This window comes from Scyliorhinus torazame, chromosome 14 (assembly GCF_047496885.1).
Source record: "Scyliorhinus torazame isolate Kashiwa2021f chromosome 14, sScyTor2.1, whole genome shotgun sequence".
Lineage (NCBI taxonomy): Eukaryota > Metazoa > Chordata > Chondrichthyes > Carcharhiniformes > Scyliorhinidae > Scyliorhinus > Scyliorhinus torazame.
The window spans coordinates 200111348-200129286 of NC_092720.1; the positions used below are offsets into that span (position 1 = coordinate 200111348).

The 17939-nt window shown below is 46.5% G+C and overlaps 1 protein-coding gene across 1 annotated transcript; it reads right to left on the minus strand.

Annotated features, from left to right (window-relative positions):
- Window positions 1-10273: 10273 nt before the first annotated feature.
- On the minus strand, window positions 10274-17718 carry LOC140389106 (E3 ubiquitin-protein ligase TRIM39-like). Its single transcript, XM_072473265.1, has 6 exons — window positions 17632-17718; window positions 17159-17254; window positions 15682-15915; window positions 14837-14859; window positions 14634-14752; window positions 10274-10806 (listed from the first exon to the last, which is right to left on the minus strand). The coding sequence occupies exons 1-6, from the start codon at window positions 17716-17718 to the stop codon at window positions 10274-10276; spliced, it is 1092 nt and encodes a 363-aa protein (XP_072329366.1).
- Window positions 17719-17939: the final 221 nt, after the last annotated feature.

The following is a 17939-nucleotide window of genomic DNA, read 5'->3' on the forward strand; positions in this document are numbered from 1 at the left end:
GCTGACTGAGTATTTTGCCGCGATGCTGGCGAAACTATTGGGGGAGGGGGAGGATTCCTCCCGATATGAACTGGATTGGGCTCATCGGTCGTGGAGGCCTGTACCAAAGGCGAGTGAGCCGCCAAGGTGCTTCCGTAGGTACAGGGTGAAGGAGAAGGTCCTGAGTTGGGCCAAGCAGAAGCGGGTGGTGCAGTGGGCTGGAGCTGGTATACGTGTATACCAGGACTTTACGGTGGAGCTAGCAAGGAGGCGGGCTGCCTTCAACCGGGTGAAGAGGGCACTGTACATTAGCAAGGTGTGGTGCGGCATTGTATATCCAGCTAAGCTGAGGGTGACTTACAAGCTCAGGGACTTTTATTTTGGAACGGCGGAAGCAGCGGAGGAGTTTGCGAAAGCAGAAAGACTGTGGCAGAACTGACAAATTGAGGAATGACAATGTGCCGATGTAACCTCATGACTGTATTTTCTTCTTTTTTGTATCACTGGAGTAGTAGTACGCGGGTGTAGAGATTAAAGGAGCCAAAGTGGTATTTGGACAACGGAAGGGACGGGACTTTCACTCGAAATGAGAGTTCTTTGGGGTGTAGGTGGATATGCGGGGTTTGTGTGCAAAAAGGGGATCTTTGGGCTTTCCTGGGGCCGGGCAAGTGGGAAAGGGACCCGGGCGGGGGCCTCCATGCTGGCCGGTTTAAGCCGGCCAGTGAACGGGAGTGAGGTGGGGGGAGGGGCTGCGGCCATCGGTGCCTGGCAGAGCAGGGTCCGAGTGGTCTAGCCGGGGTGGAAAGTTGGGGGGAAGGAACCAAGGTTGGGAGGAGGAGTTTAACAAGAGGCAGTGGACGGGAGGAGCTGGAGACCTGCGGTGGGGGGGGGGAGAGGGGGGTGGGGGGGAGGGTGGGGGTGGGAGCTGTGTAAGATTAAGGGTGACTACGGGTAATCCCTGATTTCTTTTTGTCGTTTGTTTATGTAAACAGGCGGGTTGAGGTTTGGGGGTTGGTGGGCGGATGGGATCGTTGTTATTATGGGGACTGACATATCTTACTGATTATTGTTTATTGTTGATGGATGTAAATGTGGGAGAAAACGTGAAAAATGGAGGAGAATAAAAAGATTTTTTTTTTTAAAAACAAGGGGGTTAAGGGTCATCTGGGACAGGCAGGAAAGTGGAGTAAAGGCCACAATTCGATCAGACATGATCTTATCAAAAATCAGAGCAGGTTCACTGGGCTGGACCGCTCCTGTTCTTATTCCTTCTGATCATTTCATCAGTGTGTCAAACCTCATTAATCACTTGGATAACAGCAGGGAGACGGTAATATACAGAGAATGATACCTGGAGAAATCACTGCCCTCATTTCCCTCCACACATGATGTATTTGACTGGTTCACCAGCGATATCCGCAGGTAACTGAGTGGAGACAGTTCCAGGCTTGCCAAACTCCATCTGACTCCTGTAAAAACAGGTCTGGAAATCAGTGTGTGTTAGAGAGACAGCAGTGATCACATCACAAAACTGTTTCTTTAAACCTGCTTACCTCATCAACAGGTCCTGAATATCCTGAGGGGAAAGAAACAGAATAGATATGATCGAGTCAGATTAAAGAGTTCTTGTTGCTGTAAATCCCGAGTAGAAATTATGAAGAGGGACAGAATCGAGACAAGGAATCAGATAGAAAATAACTTTTACTTTTTCCTTTCATTCCCTCTCTGAACTCATCCTGGTCATCAGACCCACCTCCTGTCCCCTCCATCCTCTTCCCCAAATTACTGATCTCCCAAACTCCCCTGCTGGTCCCCATGTTAGCTGGGATTGTCTCTCCTTTAAATCTACATCTTCACCCCTCTCGCCTCCTCATTATTCTCGATCAGTCTGCAACCTTTGACACGGTCGATCACACCATCCTCCTCCACCGCCTCTCCACTGTTGTCCAGCTGGGTGTTCTGCCCGCACCAGTTCCCACTCTTATCTCTCTAACCGTAGCCCCCATCACCCCTGTGGTTGGTGAACTACATTGGCTCCCGGTTCAACAACGTATTGATGTTGAAAATTCTCATCCTTGTTTTCAAATTCCTCCATGGCCTCACTCCTCCCTATCTCTGTAATCTCCTCCAGCTCCACAACCCTCCGAGACATCCTCTAATTTGTGTCTCTTGTCCATCCCCAATATTAATCCCAACACTATTGCTGGCTGAGGCTTCATTTGAATCCAGCGTTCGCAGGATCAGGAACAGCAAAACCCACAACTCAATAAAGATCTACCGACTCCACTTTAACAACGCATCTTAACCCCGACCTCAGTAGAACTCCATGGGCAGCAGTGTAAACGTCTCCAGTTCCCAGCCCAGCTCTCTCTGAGTCCAATCATCAATCAGTGCCGTGGTTACACTGAGTATAGGAATCACACTGAGATTGTCTCACCTCATTCCCCATTGGACCCTTACAGACAGCAGAAAGAAACAATCACCCAACCAATCAGACTGAGGCCTTGCCCAATCCCAGAGGTTAAAGGTCAGAGTGCCCGCCCTCAGTCTCTGGAATGTTTCACTGGACAAGACAAAGAGATTTTGTACCTTGAGGAACTTTGGGGCCTCTTGTACCTCCAGCCTCGATTTTAGATCTCTTATTGCTCCTTCAAGAGAAGACATTTCAGCCATGGTTTTGGTTAAGTTCTGCTCCATTTCCTCTATTATTTTATTGCTTTTTCTCTCCAACTCTGCTTTCAGCAGCTCCTCCTTCTCAACCAGGAACTTGTGCATCTTTTCAAATTCACTGTTGATTTCATTTCTCAGTCTGTCAACTTCAGCCTGGAACAGATTGAATACAGAACGGAATAAACAACGTTTACAATCCCAGTTTCCCGGTCTCTGTCCACTGGGATAGAGGAAAACAATTTGCATCCAGTACGACTAACAAATAATAACAGCTCACTGCCGGCTCAATAATTTGATGGAATATTGGGTCTGTGGGAGTGAGTTACAAATAAACATTATAAAGTGATTCCAATGGTTAATCCTGAATAAGAACCATCAAGGTGTGAATTACAGACTGGAATTTAATCGAGGGGTTCAAATGGTTTATATATAGAATAATGGATATCTGGGAGTGAGTTACAGACTGGAAACTAATCGAGGGGTTCAGATGGTCCTTATATAGAATAATGGATACCTGGGAGCGAGTTACTGACTGGAATCGAATCGAGGGGTTCAGATGGTTTATATATAGAATAATGGATACCTCGGAGTGAGTTCAGACTGGAATCTAATCGAGGGGTTCAGATGCTTTATATATAGAATAATGGATACACAGGAGTGAGTTACAGACAAGATTTATTTAATCAATTGATGTGATTGATTAGGAGAGAAAATAAGACATTTTCACATTGTCATAATAATCTGCAATTTGCAGACGCTCCCTTATCTTGCAGTTCGGGGAGCAGCCCGCAGTGTACTTTGGAGCAGCAGCATTTTATTCAGTAAAACTCTCTCTCTGACTGTGTGAGAAGCTCACTCACTCTCAATAACAAACACAGGGAAGTTTACACAAAGCCTAAAGGACACTCTCCTACCTTCATGTGTAAAATCCCATCCTCGCGTTCCCTTTTACTGTGGAGACTGAGGTCCATTTGCTTCTGCAGAGTTTCCAATGATGTTTCTAACTTGTTCTGAGACAGAAAGGACACAAAGGGGTTTGTCAAAGGAAACAATCATTGTCACCTTCTGGAGGAGTTTGCTGTTTTAAATAGAGTGAGACTAGTGAGGTAGAGAAGGAGATATTCTCAGGATTGACACTCAATAAACAAAGTAGAAGCTGTGGGTTAATTCTGTTTGTTACAATTATCCTCCTCCAGGTTAATTCCCCTCCTCAATCAATCCTTTCCTCGTTCCAACACTCTCCTCTTTACACTCCTCTCCCCTTCCCTACCCCTTTCTCTCCTGCCCTCTCTTCCCCTCCACACATTCTACAAACACTCTCTCTCTCTATTACTTACACCCTGTCCCTCTTCCCCATCTACCTGTGTCAGTAGCAGTGATGCAGTACCTTGTTTATCTGGGCTGCCTCCTTTATTGGGATCACACTGTGCGTCTTATGAGCTCTGGACACCCCACACACCACACAGATCGCTTTGTGTTCATCTTCACAGAAGAGTTTCAGCTTCTCCTCGTGTTCCTGACAGTAAAACTCCTCCTGTGGCTGTGTCACCTTCACGTTCTGCCCCCTGAACCTCTCCACGATGTTAATCAGGGTGAGAGCGGGCCTAACGTTGCTCTGGATGAAGACCTGTCGACACTGGGGGCAGGAAACATCGCCCGGGACCTTCTGCCAACTCTGAGAGATGCAGGAGCTGCAGAAATGATGTCCACATTCCAGAGACACCGGCTGGGTGAATATCTCCAGACAGATGGGACAGGTTAGTTCCTGTGTGAGATCTGGAGACGCCATCCCAGTGCTCAGAGTCTCTCTCTCCTTCCCTGTTCAAGCTCTTTCGCTTTCAATTCCTGTTCAGGGCTGCACTTCCTGGATTTCACTTCAACTGATCAGTGACATACTCAGTGTCAGGAACTTTGGAATTAAATCAAACTGACCCCATTATTGTGTCTGGAGCCCCTCCCTCATCCCTGAGCCCCTCCTTATCCTCTCTCCACCCTGTCTCCACCTGACCCTCATTCTTACAAAAAACATCTTTTCGAAAATGTCCACCCCCATCTCCAACCTCCCCCTTGTTCCCCAAATTCCTGGAGAGTCTCTTTCTCTCTCCCAAATCCGGGCCCATCTTTCCCCCCTCAATCCTGCCTGAACCTCTCCGATCAGCTTCTGGACAGGAAGATGGAAAGTTGGTGCAGAGTTTGTGTAACTGGAGTGAAGAGGAACAATGCTGTGTTGGAGCTGCTCATTTCTCAGATGCTGCACATTCTCTGCCTGTGGGGAGAAGCGTCTCGAACAACAGATTCAGTCTCAATATTGTCTGATTCACGCTGCTGTCGGGTCCCTTTGGATGTTTCACTGCATTGAAGGCGCTATATAAATGTAATTTGTTGTTGCCTCTGACTGAATCAAAGTGTTTGTGCTGGAAACTGTCCTGAGGGGGGTCTTCAGTCCCAGTCAGAGACCCTGACAGACAGACACACACACAGACACACACGCAAATACACACACAGACCCAGACACACATAGACACACACAGACAGGCACACACATATACACACACTCTCAGAGAGACACACACACTCAGATAGACAGACAGACACCCACAGAGACATACTCACACACACAGACACACCCTACCTAGGCAGAGCTTCCATTTACTGGAGAGTGATGAAGGGACAGGCTCCGTCAGTCACTAGATCACATTTACACATCTGGAACTGGGACATCGACTGCACAATAACATCTTTAAATTCCTGTTCACCTCCTGCTCCATCCGCTTGTTAATCTTCTGTTAGTTTGAACAAATCGTGAAGCTGATTCTGCTATTGCTTCACCCGCAGTTAGTGATCATCTCACAAGACATTTTACTGAGACAGTGATGCTCATTAAAGGATATTCGACTGGGGTGGCAGCACTCAATGGGAGACAGTGAATCAGCCTCTTGTTGAACACTCTGGACAATATCCCTTTCCATTGAATCCCACTGGGAGTCACTGTGAGTACATCGAGCCTGGATTTAAAATATTGCTTCACCTGAAACAAGGGCCTCGTCTCCATCCCCAAACCCAGTCAGAGTGAGTCCAGCACTGAGCTGGTGGGCAAGGACACACTCCCTCTATTTGAACCGCGTCCCCTGCCCTGTTCTCAGTGAAGGGCAGTGACCTCCTCATTCTAATCACTCTCTGGGTAAAGATGTTTCTCCTGAATTCCCGATTGGATTTCCCAGTAACTCCCATATCTGAGGGGATTCTGATCCCCACACGGTGGGGATCGTCGGTGGCCACGTTTGAGGAATAATCCGCCGCGCGGCCGGGAATGTGTAAAAGGGAAACATTTGTACAGATTGTAACATTGTGTGCTGGGGAGGATGTTCCCCAGGTTGCTGATGTTTTTGTATTATTTAATTTATTTGGAATAAAATACATTAAAAAAACTTTTCCTACTTCATGGATACAAAAATCCTTCTGTCTCCCAATATTTATCAGTCTCTCATCCTGACCCACACTTTCCCCATGTTGGCTGGAAGCGCTTTACATGGAGCAGTGCCGTCATCTGGGGGCAGTACTGTGAATGACCACTTGCACAGTCAGCTGCCTTTCAGTTGGAGGCCGGATTGAGTGAGGCCATAAATATAACAATAATAATCTTTATTGTTGTCGCAAGTCGGCTTACATTAACACTGCAATGAAGTTACTGTGAAAAGCCCTTAGTCGCCACATGCCGGCGCCTGTTCGGGTACACAGAGGGAGAATTCAGAATATCCAAATTAACTAACAGCACATCTTTCGGGACTTGTGGGAGGAAACCGGAGCACCCGGAGGAAACCCACACCGACACAGGGAGAACGTGCCAGACAGTGCCCCAAGCAGGGAATCGCACCTGGGACCCTGGAGCTGTGTAGCAACAGTGCTAACCACTGTGCTACAGTGCTGCCCACTATTCTCTATATGAACCATCTGAACCCCTCGATTAGATTTTAGTCTGTAACTCTCTCCCAGGTATCCATTATTCTATATATAAACCATCTGAACTCCTCGATTAGATTCCAGTCTGTGACTCACCCCCAGGTATCCATTATTCTATATATAAACCATCTGAACTCCTCGATTAGATTCCAGTCTGTAACCCACTCCCAGGTATCCATTATTCTATATATAAACCATCTGAACCCCTCGATTAGATTCCAGTGTGTAACTCACTCCCAGGTATCCATTATTCTATATATAAACCATCTGAACCCCTCGATTAGATTCCAGTCCGTAACTCACTCCCAGGTGTCCATTATTCTGTATATAAACCATCTGAACTCCTCGGTTAGATTCCAGTCTGTAACTCACTCCCGGGTATCCATTATTCTATATATAAACCATCTGAACCCCTCGATTAGATTCCAGTCTGTAACTCACTCCCAGGTATCCATTATTCTATATATAAACCATCTGAACTCCTCGATTGGATTCCAGTCTGTAAATCACTCCCAGGTATCCATTATTCTATATATAAACCATCTGAACTCCTCGATTAGATTCCAGTCTGTAACTCACTCCCAGGTATCCATTATTCTATATATAAACCATCTGAACCCTTCGATTGGATTCCATTCTGTAAATCAATCCCAGGTATCCATTATTCTATATATAAACCATCTGAACCCCTCGATTAGATTCCAGTCTGTAACTCACTCCCAGGTATCCATTATTCTATATATAAACCATCTGAACCCCTCGATTAGATTCCAGTCTGTAACTCACTGTATCCCATCCCACCTTTAACTGTATCAAACTCAGTCTCGCACAAGAGGTCAAATTCACCCCGCCCAGCGCCTCACTCTCCACCTTATCTCTCCCCCAACTCCTCCTCCCATTTCTCCTGAATCCTCACCATGTGCATTCCCCCTGCTCCCCCAGCCACCCGTATATGTCCCCAATCCTACCCTCCTCCTCCATGTGCGGAAGCAGCAGCCGTTCCAATGGGACATACTTCGGCAGCCTGGGGAACTCTTTACACACCATCCGTGCAAAGTCACTCACTTGTAGATACCTAAATTCACTCCCCTCGGGAGCTCTCCCCTCTCCCGCAGCTCTCCCAGACTGGCAAACCTCTCCTCCAAATATAAATCCCTGGCCCTCACCAACCCCACCTCTCTCCACCTCCTGTACATGCCATCCGTCTCCCCCGGTTTGAGTCCGTGGTTCACACACAACAATGTTAGCACCAACATCCCCGCCATCCGAAACTGTCTCCTCAGCTGGTTCCACACCCTAACCGTGGACTGTACAACCGGGCTCTCCATATATCTCCTCGGTGACAACGGTAGTGCCACCGTTACCGTGGCCCTGAATCTGGGCCCCCGACAGGACTCCTCCTCCACCCTAACCCATTCTGGCCTCTCTCCCTCCCACTATCACCTCACTTTCTCCACATTCACCACCCAATAATAGTGCAGTAAGAATTTTTACAACACCAGGTTAAAGTCCAACAGGTTTGTTTCGATGTCACTAATTTTCGGAGCGCTGCTCCTTCCTCAGATGAATGAAGAAGTATGTTCCAGAAACATATATATAGACAGATTCAAAGATGCCAGACAATGCTTGGAATGCGAGCATTAGCAGGTGATTAAATCTTTACAGATCCAGAGATGGGGTAACCCCAGGTTAAAGAGGTGTGAATTGTGTCAAGCCAGGACAGTTGGTAGGATTTCGCAGGCCAGATGGTGGGGGATGAATGTAATGCGACATGAATCCCAGGTCCCGGTTGAGGCCGCACTCATGTGTGCGGAACTTGGCTATAAGTTTCTGCTCGCCGATTCTGCGTTGTCGTGCGTCCTGAAGGCCGCCTTGGAGAACGCTTACCCGGAGATTAGAGGCTGAATGCCCTTGACTGCTGAAATGTTCCCCGACTGGAAGGGAACGTTCCTGCCTGGTGATTGTTGCACGATGTCCGTTCATTCGTTGTCGCAGCGTCTGCATGGTCTCGCCAATGTACCACGCTTCGGGACATCTTTTCCTGCAGCGTATGAGGTGATAGTGCAGCAGGTTCGGTAACGCCAAGTCCCCTTTCTCTCCCTGCCTCTGTATCACGGCCCACTTCACCCTTTCACCTTCCCCGCCCGAATAAACTCCGAAATTACGTTGACCAAATTCCGGAAGAAGGCCTTCGGAATACAAATCGGGAGCATCTGAAATACAAATAAAAACCTTGGCAAGACATTCATCTTAACCACTTGGACCCCTCCCGCCAGCATCAGATGCTGTGTATCCCACCTCCTAAAGTCCTCCTTTATCTACTCCACCAACTTTGTTAAGTTCCACTTATGCAGTGTCGCCCACTCCCCTGTCACCTGGACCCCCAGATACCTAAACCTATCCCTACCTACCCTAAATGGCAACCCCCCAAAATAAGCTGAAACAGAGAAAGTTAGCAAGCAGATACAGTGAACTATTAGGAAGGTAAATGGTATCTTAGCCTTTATTACAACGGGGCTGAAGTATAAGACTATAAGTCTTGCTGCAAAGTAACAGGGATTGAGTGTGGTCACAGCTGGAGGACTGTGGACAGTTTTAGTCTCCGTACCTGAGGAAACATGTACTTACCTTAGAGGGAGCAATGAAGGTTCTCGGAATTGATACTTGGGATGAAAGGGTTTTCTGATATGAGGAAGGATTGAGTTGGATCGATCTATATTCTTTGAGGTTTAAAAGAATAATAGGTGATCTTATTGAAACATGTACAATTCTCCGAGATCCTGACAGGGTAGATGCTGACACTGGTCTAGAACGAGGGGGTCACAGAATCAGGATAAAGGGTCGTCCATTTAAGACTGAGATGAGGAGAAATTCCTTCCCTCAGAGAGAGTTGTGAATCTTTGGGATTCTCTCTCGCGGTGAGATGTCAGTGAGTATATTCCACACAGAGATCGGTATATTCCTGAGTGCAAAGAGAATGAAGGGATAGGAGGGGAAAGTGGAGTCGGTGTTGATGATCAGACAGGATCTTACTGAATGGTCACATGTCCTACTCCGGAACCTATTCTGATATTCTCATTCCTGATACCACCACCTGGAGGTTCCCTTCCAGTCACTCACCATCCCGACTGGGAAACATATCGGCCGTTCCTTCACTGTCACTGGGTCAAAATCCTGGAACTCCCTCCCTAACAGCACAGTGGGTGTACCTACACCACCTTCTCAAGGGCAATTAGGGATGGGCAACGAGGGCTCAGCCAGCGACATCCACATCCCAGACAGGAGAGAAAACATTCTTTCTGCTCATTCACTGAATCAGTAATCATCACACCAGGTGTCAGGCCCGTCTTCAAATAAAACATTTATTCAAGGGAGGAAACAAAATAAAGATTCACAATGAATTGTTCGAGAGCTGGGCACAGTTACCACAATTCAGGAGATTTTGCTTCATTCTATACCAGCCCAGTGTTTATGGGTCCCATTATATTCAGAGAGGGACAGTGGGATGGGTGGAGAATCTGAGTTAAATTTACAGAATAAACAATACAGAAACACACTCACCCCCTGACAGCACACAGCAGAGAATCAGGACAACATGAGCTGTTCAGACAGTGAATCAGGCTTCTCACTAAAACTCCGACCTCCCAAAACGTGTCCCACTGTGTTACCCAGTGAGCAGTGTGAGTGAGTCAAGGTTATCACCAGACTTATCATTACAAGGATTAAAGATGGGGTAGAGTTTCTCGGTGAATGTGTCAGTGAAGGTGTACAGGTGAGACATGTCCTCAGCATCATAAAATGACACCTGTCCTCCCTCATAATCCAGGTAAATTCCCAACTTCCGGGGTTTCACTTTCTGCTGGGAGATGACATCCGGGATTTTCAATGATTTGCAGTTAGGATACCGGGCGATGACCCAGAATCCATTCTCAGGTGAACGTGTGATGTTTGCTTTCCTGTTGACAGACTCTCTGCAGACACCCACAATCCAGTAAGGCTTGTTTCCAAGACCCACCTCCCAGTAGTGTCTCCCTGATGTGAAACTCTGGGAGCTCAAAACATACAAGTGTTTATTAAATCTTCCCAGATGATCAGGTCGAGCTTGCTTCTCATTTCCGAACCTCACACTAGTCAGATCCTGGGAAATGATGAGATAGTTGTGTGCCGTCTCCGGGTCCAGGGTGAGAGATGCTGGAACTGGAAGAGAACATGATTGGGAAGCTGTTACTGTGAGAAAAACAGGAGTGAATGCCGAGACGTGTACAGACGGTGATGGGACATCACCACTTTCCTCAGCCCAGGAACTGTGGAAGCTCAGGGACAGAGGACGGGATTCTCTCAGCCCGGGGCCTGGCCGGACAATCCCCGTGATCGGTGCGAATCGCGCCATGCCCCCCCCTGACGCCGGCACGCGATTCTCTGCTGAGCGGCGCTGGCGTGGTTGGCTCGGCATCGGTCGCGAGCCGCTCTCTGCGGCAGGCCCGCCGATTCTCGGGCCGGGAGGGGCCGAGCGGCTGTCGTGGAAACGCCGAGTCCCACCGGCGCCGCCCACACCGGCTCTCAGCCGGCCGGAACGCAGCGTTGAAGGGCGACGGCCTGCGGCGTAGGGGGCCCAGAGTGTGTGAAGACATTTCTCCCCATTCCTTCAGCTCCATTCACTCAGCACAGATCAGCATCAATTCTCTGATAATAAACATCTCTCTCCAGGACAAGACCTCGGTTAAGACAAGTTGACCCTCATCTGCTTCTGACCCAGGACAGAGGCAGGAGGGAAAAAGGTAGGGAGGAACTTAAAATCAATCATGGTCACCAAAGAGAAAGTATCTGGAAAACTATTGGGATGAAAGGCAACTTGTCCCCTGGACCTGATGTCCTGCAACCCAGGATTTTAAAGCAGTGGTTTTGGAGAAAGTGGATGCATTGGTTGTAATCTTTCCAAATTCCCCCCATTCTGGACAAGTCCCAGCGGTTTGGAAATGTTCCAAAAAAGGAGGGAGACAAAGCAGGAAGATTTGGGCCAAATCTGTTATTTGGAAACTCTTGATGCCATTGTGAAGGAGGGAGTCACAAGACATTTAGAAAATCTTCATACAATCAGGCGGAGTCCACACGGTTTTGTTAAATGAAGATTGTTTTTGAGACATTTATCAGAGCTTTCTGAGTATGGGACCAGCAGGGTAGATAAAGGTGAACCAGTAGATGTTGTGTATTTGGATTTCCAAACGACATGTCCTCATGTAAAATATTACTGCACAATATAAGAGTTCATGGTGTTGGATAGAGGATTGGCAAACTACCTGGCATAGCCAATATAAATGGTTCATTTTCAGGTTGGCAAACTGTAACTAGTGGAGTGACACACGGATCAGTGATGGGGGCACAATTGTTTCTGATCTATATTAGTGATTGGATGAAGAGACCAAATCTGGAGCCAAATTTACTGATGACAGAAAGTTTGGTTGGGAAGTTGTGAGGAGGATACAAAGGTTCTGCGGAGGGATATAGACTGGTTAAGTGAGTGGACAAAGATTTAGCAGATGGAGTATAAAGTGGGAAAATGTGAGGTTGTCCACCTTGGCAGGAAGAATAGAAAATCAGCAAATGATTTGAAATGAAGATGAAATGAAAATGACATGAAAATCGCTTATTGTCACAAGTAGGCTTCAAATGAAGTTTCTGTGAAAAGCCCCTAGTCGCCACATTCCTGCGCCTGTTCGGGGAGGCTGTTACGGGAACTGAACCGTGCTGCTGGCCTGCCTTGGTCTGCTTTCAAAGCCAGCGATTTAGCCCTGTGCTAAACAGTCCCTTCAACAGAAAGAGACGGCAGAATGCTGCAGTACAGAGGGATCTGGGGGACCTTGTACATCAATCACTAAAAGTTAGTGTCCAGGTACAGCAAGGAATGAGGAAGGCAAATGGAATGTTGGCCTTTATTGGAAAAGGGATGGAGTGTAGAGTAGGGAAGACGTGCTGCAACTGTACAGGGGATTGGTGAGACTGCAGCTTGAGTACTGTGTTCAGATCTGATCTCCTTACATCCGGAGGGAGAGACTCTCATTGGACACAGTTCAGAGAAGATTCACTGGGCTGATTCCTGGGATGAAGGGATTGCCTTATGTGGAAAGGTTGAACAGGTTGGTCTGTACTCACTGGAGTTTAGAAGAATAAAAGGTTATCTTATTGAAACATAACATTCTGAGGGATTCCTTCGTCAGGGTAGATGCTGGGAGGATGTTTGATCTCTGGGGTAAGCGAGGTGTAGGCGACACAGCATCAAATGAAGGGGCCTCTATTTAAGACAGAGATGTTGCTATTTACAGCACAGAAGGATGCCATTCGGCCCATCATGTCCGTACCAGCTCCCAAAAGAGCGGCCCAGCTAGTCCCATTCTCCAGCCCTGTCTCCGTGGTCCCCTAAATTCGGCACATTCAAATATATATCCAGCTCTCTTTTGAAACCTCCTGTGGAACCCGCCTCCACCACTCTCCCATGTACCACATTCCAATTCCCAACAACTCTCTGAGTAAAGAAGTTTCTCCTCACCTCACTCCTAGCTCTCTTGCTGGCCATCTTGAAATTGTGAGTCCTAGTCACTGACTTACCAACCAGTGGAAACAGAGTCTCCTTAATCTTCTCTGCTCTGGAGAACAAGCCCAATTTTCCCCAATATTTCCTTGTATCTAAAATTCCTCACTGCTGGTATCATCCTAGTAAATCTCCTTTGCACTCTCTCAAGGGCTTTAACATCTTTCCTTAAATAATGTGCCCAGAACTGAACACAATACTCGACCAATGATTTGTAGTGGTGTAGCATCACATCTTTGCTTTTATACTCTGTGCCTCTATTTATAAACCCAAGGATCCATTTAGCCTTCTTAACAACTCTTTCAACTTGCCAGGCCCCCTTCAGAGAATTATGCACTTGAATCCTGAGGTCCCTCTGCTCCTGTACTCCCCTCAAAGTTGTACCATTGAGCCTATATTGTCTCCCCATGATTCTTCTACTAAAATGCATTACCTCACATTTCCCTGCATTGAAATTCATCTGCCAGGTATCTACCCATTGGCCAACTTGTCAATGTCCCTCTGAAGTCGCCCAGCGTCATCGTCACAATTCGGTATTCTCCCGAGCTTAGTGTCATCTACAAATTTAGAGATTTTACTCTCAACACGCAACTCTAAATCATTTATATCAATCGTAAAAAGCAAGTGTCCCAACACTGAGCCCTGGGGAACACCACTTGCAACTCGTCTCCAGTCTGAGAAATGGCCATCTATACCTACCCTCTGTCTCCTATCTTTTAGCCAATTTCCAATCCATGCAGCCCAGGACCCTTCAATCCCAAACATTTTTAATCTGCTAACCAACCTGCCATGTGGCACGGTATCAAATGCTTTCTCAAAGTACAAATATACAACATCCACAGCACTACCCTCATCCACTACCTGTGTCACCTTGTCAAATAACTCAATTACATTTGGCAGACATGGCCTGCCCTTGACAAAGCCATGAGGACTGGCTAATATTAATTAATTTTTCTCGAAGTGCATATTTTTCTCATCTCATATTATCGCCTCTATCAGTTTTCCCACTGCTGATGTCAAACTGACAGGTCTGTACTTTCCTGGGTTAACCTTTGCCCCTTTCTGAAACAACGGCATCACATTCGCAATCCTCCAGGACTATTCCTGTGTTAGATGAGGAATTCCATCTCGGAGAGGGTTATTAGTCTTTGGAATTCTCTACCACAGAGACCAGCAGAGGCTGGGTCATTGATTCATGACCGAGTTCGATAGATTGTTGATCAACAAGGGGGTTAAGGGTCATCTGGGGCAGGCAGGAAAGTGGAGTAAAGGCCACAATTCGATCAGACATGATCTTATCAAAAATCAGAGCAGGTTCACTGGGCTGGACCACTCCTGTTCTTATTCCTTCTGATCTTATGATCATTTCATCAGTGTGTCAAACCTCATTAATCACTTGGATAACAGCAGGGAGACGGTAATATACAGAGAATGATACCTGGAGAAATCGCTGCTCTCATTTCCCTCCACACTTTGATGTATTTGACTGGTTCACCAGCGATATCCACAGGTAACTGAGTGGAGACAGTTCCAGGCTTGTGAAACTCCATCTGACTCCTGTAAAAACAGGTCTGGAAATCAGTGTGTGTTAGAGAGACAGGAGTGATCACATCACAAAACTGTTTCTTTAAACCTGCTCACCTCATCAACAGGTCCTGAATATCCTGAGGGGAAAGAAAGAGAATAGATATGATCGAGTCAGATTAAAGAGTTCTTGTTGATGTAAATCCCGAGTAGAAATCTACATTTTTCACCCGTCTCACCTCCTCATTATTCTCGATCAGTCTGCAGCCTTTGACACGATCGATCACACCATCCTCCTCCACCGCCTCTCCACTGTTGTCCAGCTGGGTGTTCTGCCCGCACCAGTTCCCACTCTTATCTCTCTAACCGTAGCCCCCATCACCCCTGTGCTTGGTGAACTACATTGGCTCCCGGTTCAACAACGTATTGATGTTGAAAATTCTCATCCTTGTTTTCAAATTCCTCCATGGCCTCACTCCTCCCTATCTCTGTAATCTCCTCCAGCTCCACAACCCTCCGAGACATCCTATAATTTGTGTCTCTTGTCCATCCCCGATATTAATCCCAACACGATTGCTGGCTGAGGCTTCATTTGAATCCAGCGTTCGCAGGATCAGGAACAGCAAAACCCACAACTCAATAAAGATCTAACAACTCCACTTTAACAATGCATCTTAACCCCGTCCTCAGTAGAACTCCATCTGCAGCAGTGTAAACGTCTCCAGTTCCCAGCCCAGCTGTCTCTGAGTCCAATCATCAATCAGTGCCGTGGTAACACTGAGTATCGGAATCACACTGAGATTATCTCACCTCATTTCCCATTGGACCCTTACTGACAGCAGAAAGAAACAATCACCCAACCAATCAGACTGAGGCCTTGCCCAATCCCAGAGGTTAAAGGTCAGAGTGCCCGCCCTCAGTCTCTGGAATGTTTCACTGGACAAGACAAAGAGATTTTGTACCTTGAGGAACTCTGGGGCCTCTTGTACCCCCAGCCTCGATTTTAGATCTCTTATTGCTCCTTCAAGAGAAGACATTTCAGCCATGGTTTTGTTTAAATTCTGCTCCATTTCCTCGAACACTTTATTGCTTTTTCTCTCCAACTCTGCTTTCAGCAGCTCCTCCTTCTCAACCAGGAACTTGTGCATCTTTTCAAATTCACTGTTGATTTCATTTCTCAGTCTGTCAACTTCAGCCTGGAACAGATTGAATACAGAACAGAATAAGCAACGTTTATAATCCCAGTTTCCCGGTCTCTGTCCACTGGGATAGAGGAAAACAATTTGCATCCAGTATGACTAACAAATAATAACAGCTCACTGATGGCTCAATAATTTGATGGAATATTGGGTCTGTGGGAGTGAGTTACAAATAAACATTATAAAGTGATTCCAATGGTTAATCCTAAATAAGAATCATCAAGGTGTGAATTACAGACTGGAATCTAATCGAGGGGTTCAGATGGTTTATATATAGAATAATGGATACCTGGGAGTGAGTTATAGACTGGAATCTAATCGAGGGGTTCAGATGGTTTATATATAGAATAATGGATACCTGGGAGTGAGTTACAGACTGGAATCTAATCGAGGGGTTCAGATGGTTTATATATAGAATAATGGATACCTGGGTGTGAGTTACAGACTGGAATCTAATTGAGGGGTTCAGATGGTTTAGAAAAGAATAATGGATACCTGGGAGTGAATTACAGACTGGAATCTAATCGAGGGGTTCAGATGGTTGCTATATAGAATAATGGATACCTGGGAGTGACTTACGGAATGGAATCTAATCGAGGGGTTCAGATGGTTCATACATAGAATAATGGATACCTGGGAGTGAGTTACAGACTGGAATCTAATCGAGGGGTTCAGATGGTTTATATATAGAATAATGGATACCTGGGAGTGAGTTACAGACTGGAATCTAATCGAGGGGTTCAGATGGTTGATATATAGAATAATGGAAACCTGGGAGTGACTTACGGAATGGAATCTAATCGAGGGGTTCAGATGGTTTATATCTTGATAAAGGATGCCGGGGAGTGAGTTACAGTCTGGAATCTAATCGAGGGGTTCAGTTGGTTTACATATAGAATAATGGATGCCGGGGAGTGAGTTACAGACTGGAATCTAATCAAGGGATTCAAATGGTTTATATATATAATAATGTATACCTGGGAGTGAGTTACAGACAAGATTTATTTAATCAATTGATGTGATTGATTAGGAGGGAAAATAAGACATTTTCACATTGTCATAATAATCTGCAATTTGCAGACGCTCCCTTATCTTGCAGTTCGGGGAGCAGCCCGCAGTGTACTTTGGAGCAGCAGCATTTTATTCAGTAAAACTCTCTCTCTGACTGTGTGAGAAGCTCACTCACTCTCAATAACAAACACAGGGAAGTTTACACAAAGCCTAAAGGCCAGTCTCCTACCTTCATGTGTAAAATCCCATCCTCTCGTTCTCTTTTACTGTGGAGACTGAGGTCCATTTGCTTCTGCAGAGTTTCCAATGATGTTTCTAACTTGTTCTGAGACAGAAAGGACACAAAGGGGTTTGTCAAAGGAAACAATCATTGTCACATTCTGGAGGAGTTTGCTGTTTGAAATAGAGTGAGACTAGTGAGGTAGAGAAGGAGATATTCTCAGGATTGACACTCAATAATCAAAGTAGAAGCTGTGGGTTAATTCTGTTTGTTACAATTATCCTCCTCCAGGTTAATTCCCCTCCTCAATCAATCCTTTCCTCGTTCCAACCCTCTCCTCTTTACACTCCTCTCCCCTTCCCTACCCCTTTCTCTCCTGCCCTCTCTTCCCCTTCCCACATTCGACAAACACTCTCTCTCTCTATTACTTACACCCTGTCCCTCTTCCCCATCTACCTGTGTCAGTAGCAGTGATCCAGTACCTTGTATATCTGGGCTGCCTCCTTTATTGGGATCACACTGTGCGTCTTATGAGCTCTGGACACACCAGCCATTCGCTTTGTGTTCATCTCCGCAGAAGAGTTTCAGCTTCTCTTCGTGTTCCTGACAGTAAAACTCCTCCTGTGGCTGTGTCACCTTCACCTTCAGCTCTCTGAACTTCTCCACGATGTTAATCAAGGTCAGAGCGGGCCTGACGTTCCTCTGGGTGAAGACCTGTCGACACTGGGGGCAGGAAACATCGCCCGGGACCTTCTGCCAACTCTGAGAGATGCAGGAGCTGCAGAAATGA

Excerpts from the sequence above, each read along its gene's own strand:
- LOC140389106 (XM_072473265.1), bottom strand. The coding sequence starts at position 17,718 with ATGAACACAAAGCGAATGGCTGGTGTGTCCAGAGCTCATAAGACGCAC. Across the intron at positions 14,753-14,836 it reads ATTCAGGACCTGTTGATGAG|GAGTCAGATGGAGTTTCACA; the intron begins GTGAGCAGGTTT and ends CTGTTTTTACAG. Across the intron at positions 10,807-14,633 it reads GAGAGCAGCGATTTCTCCAG|TTCCAGCATCTCTCACCCTG; the intron begins GTATCATTCTCT and ends GTTCTCTTCCAG.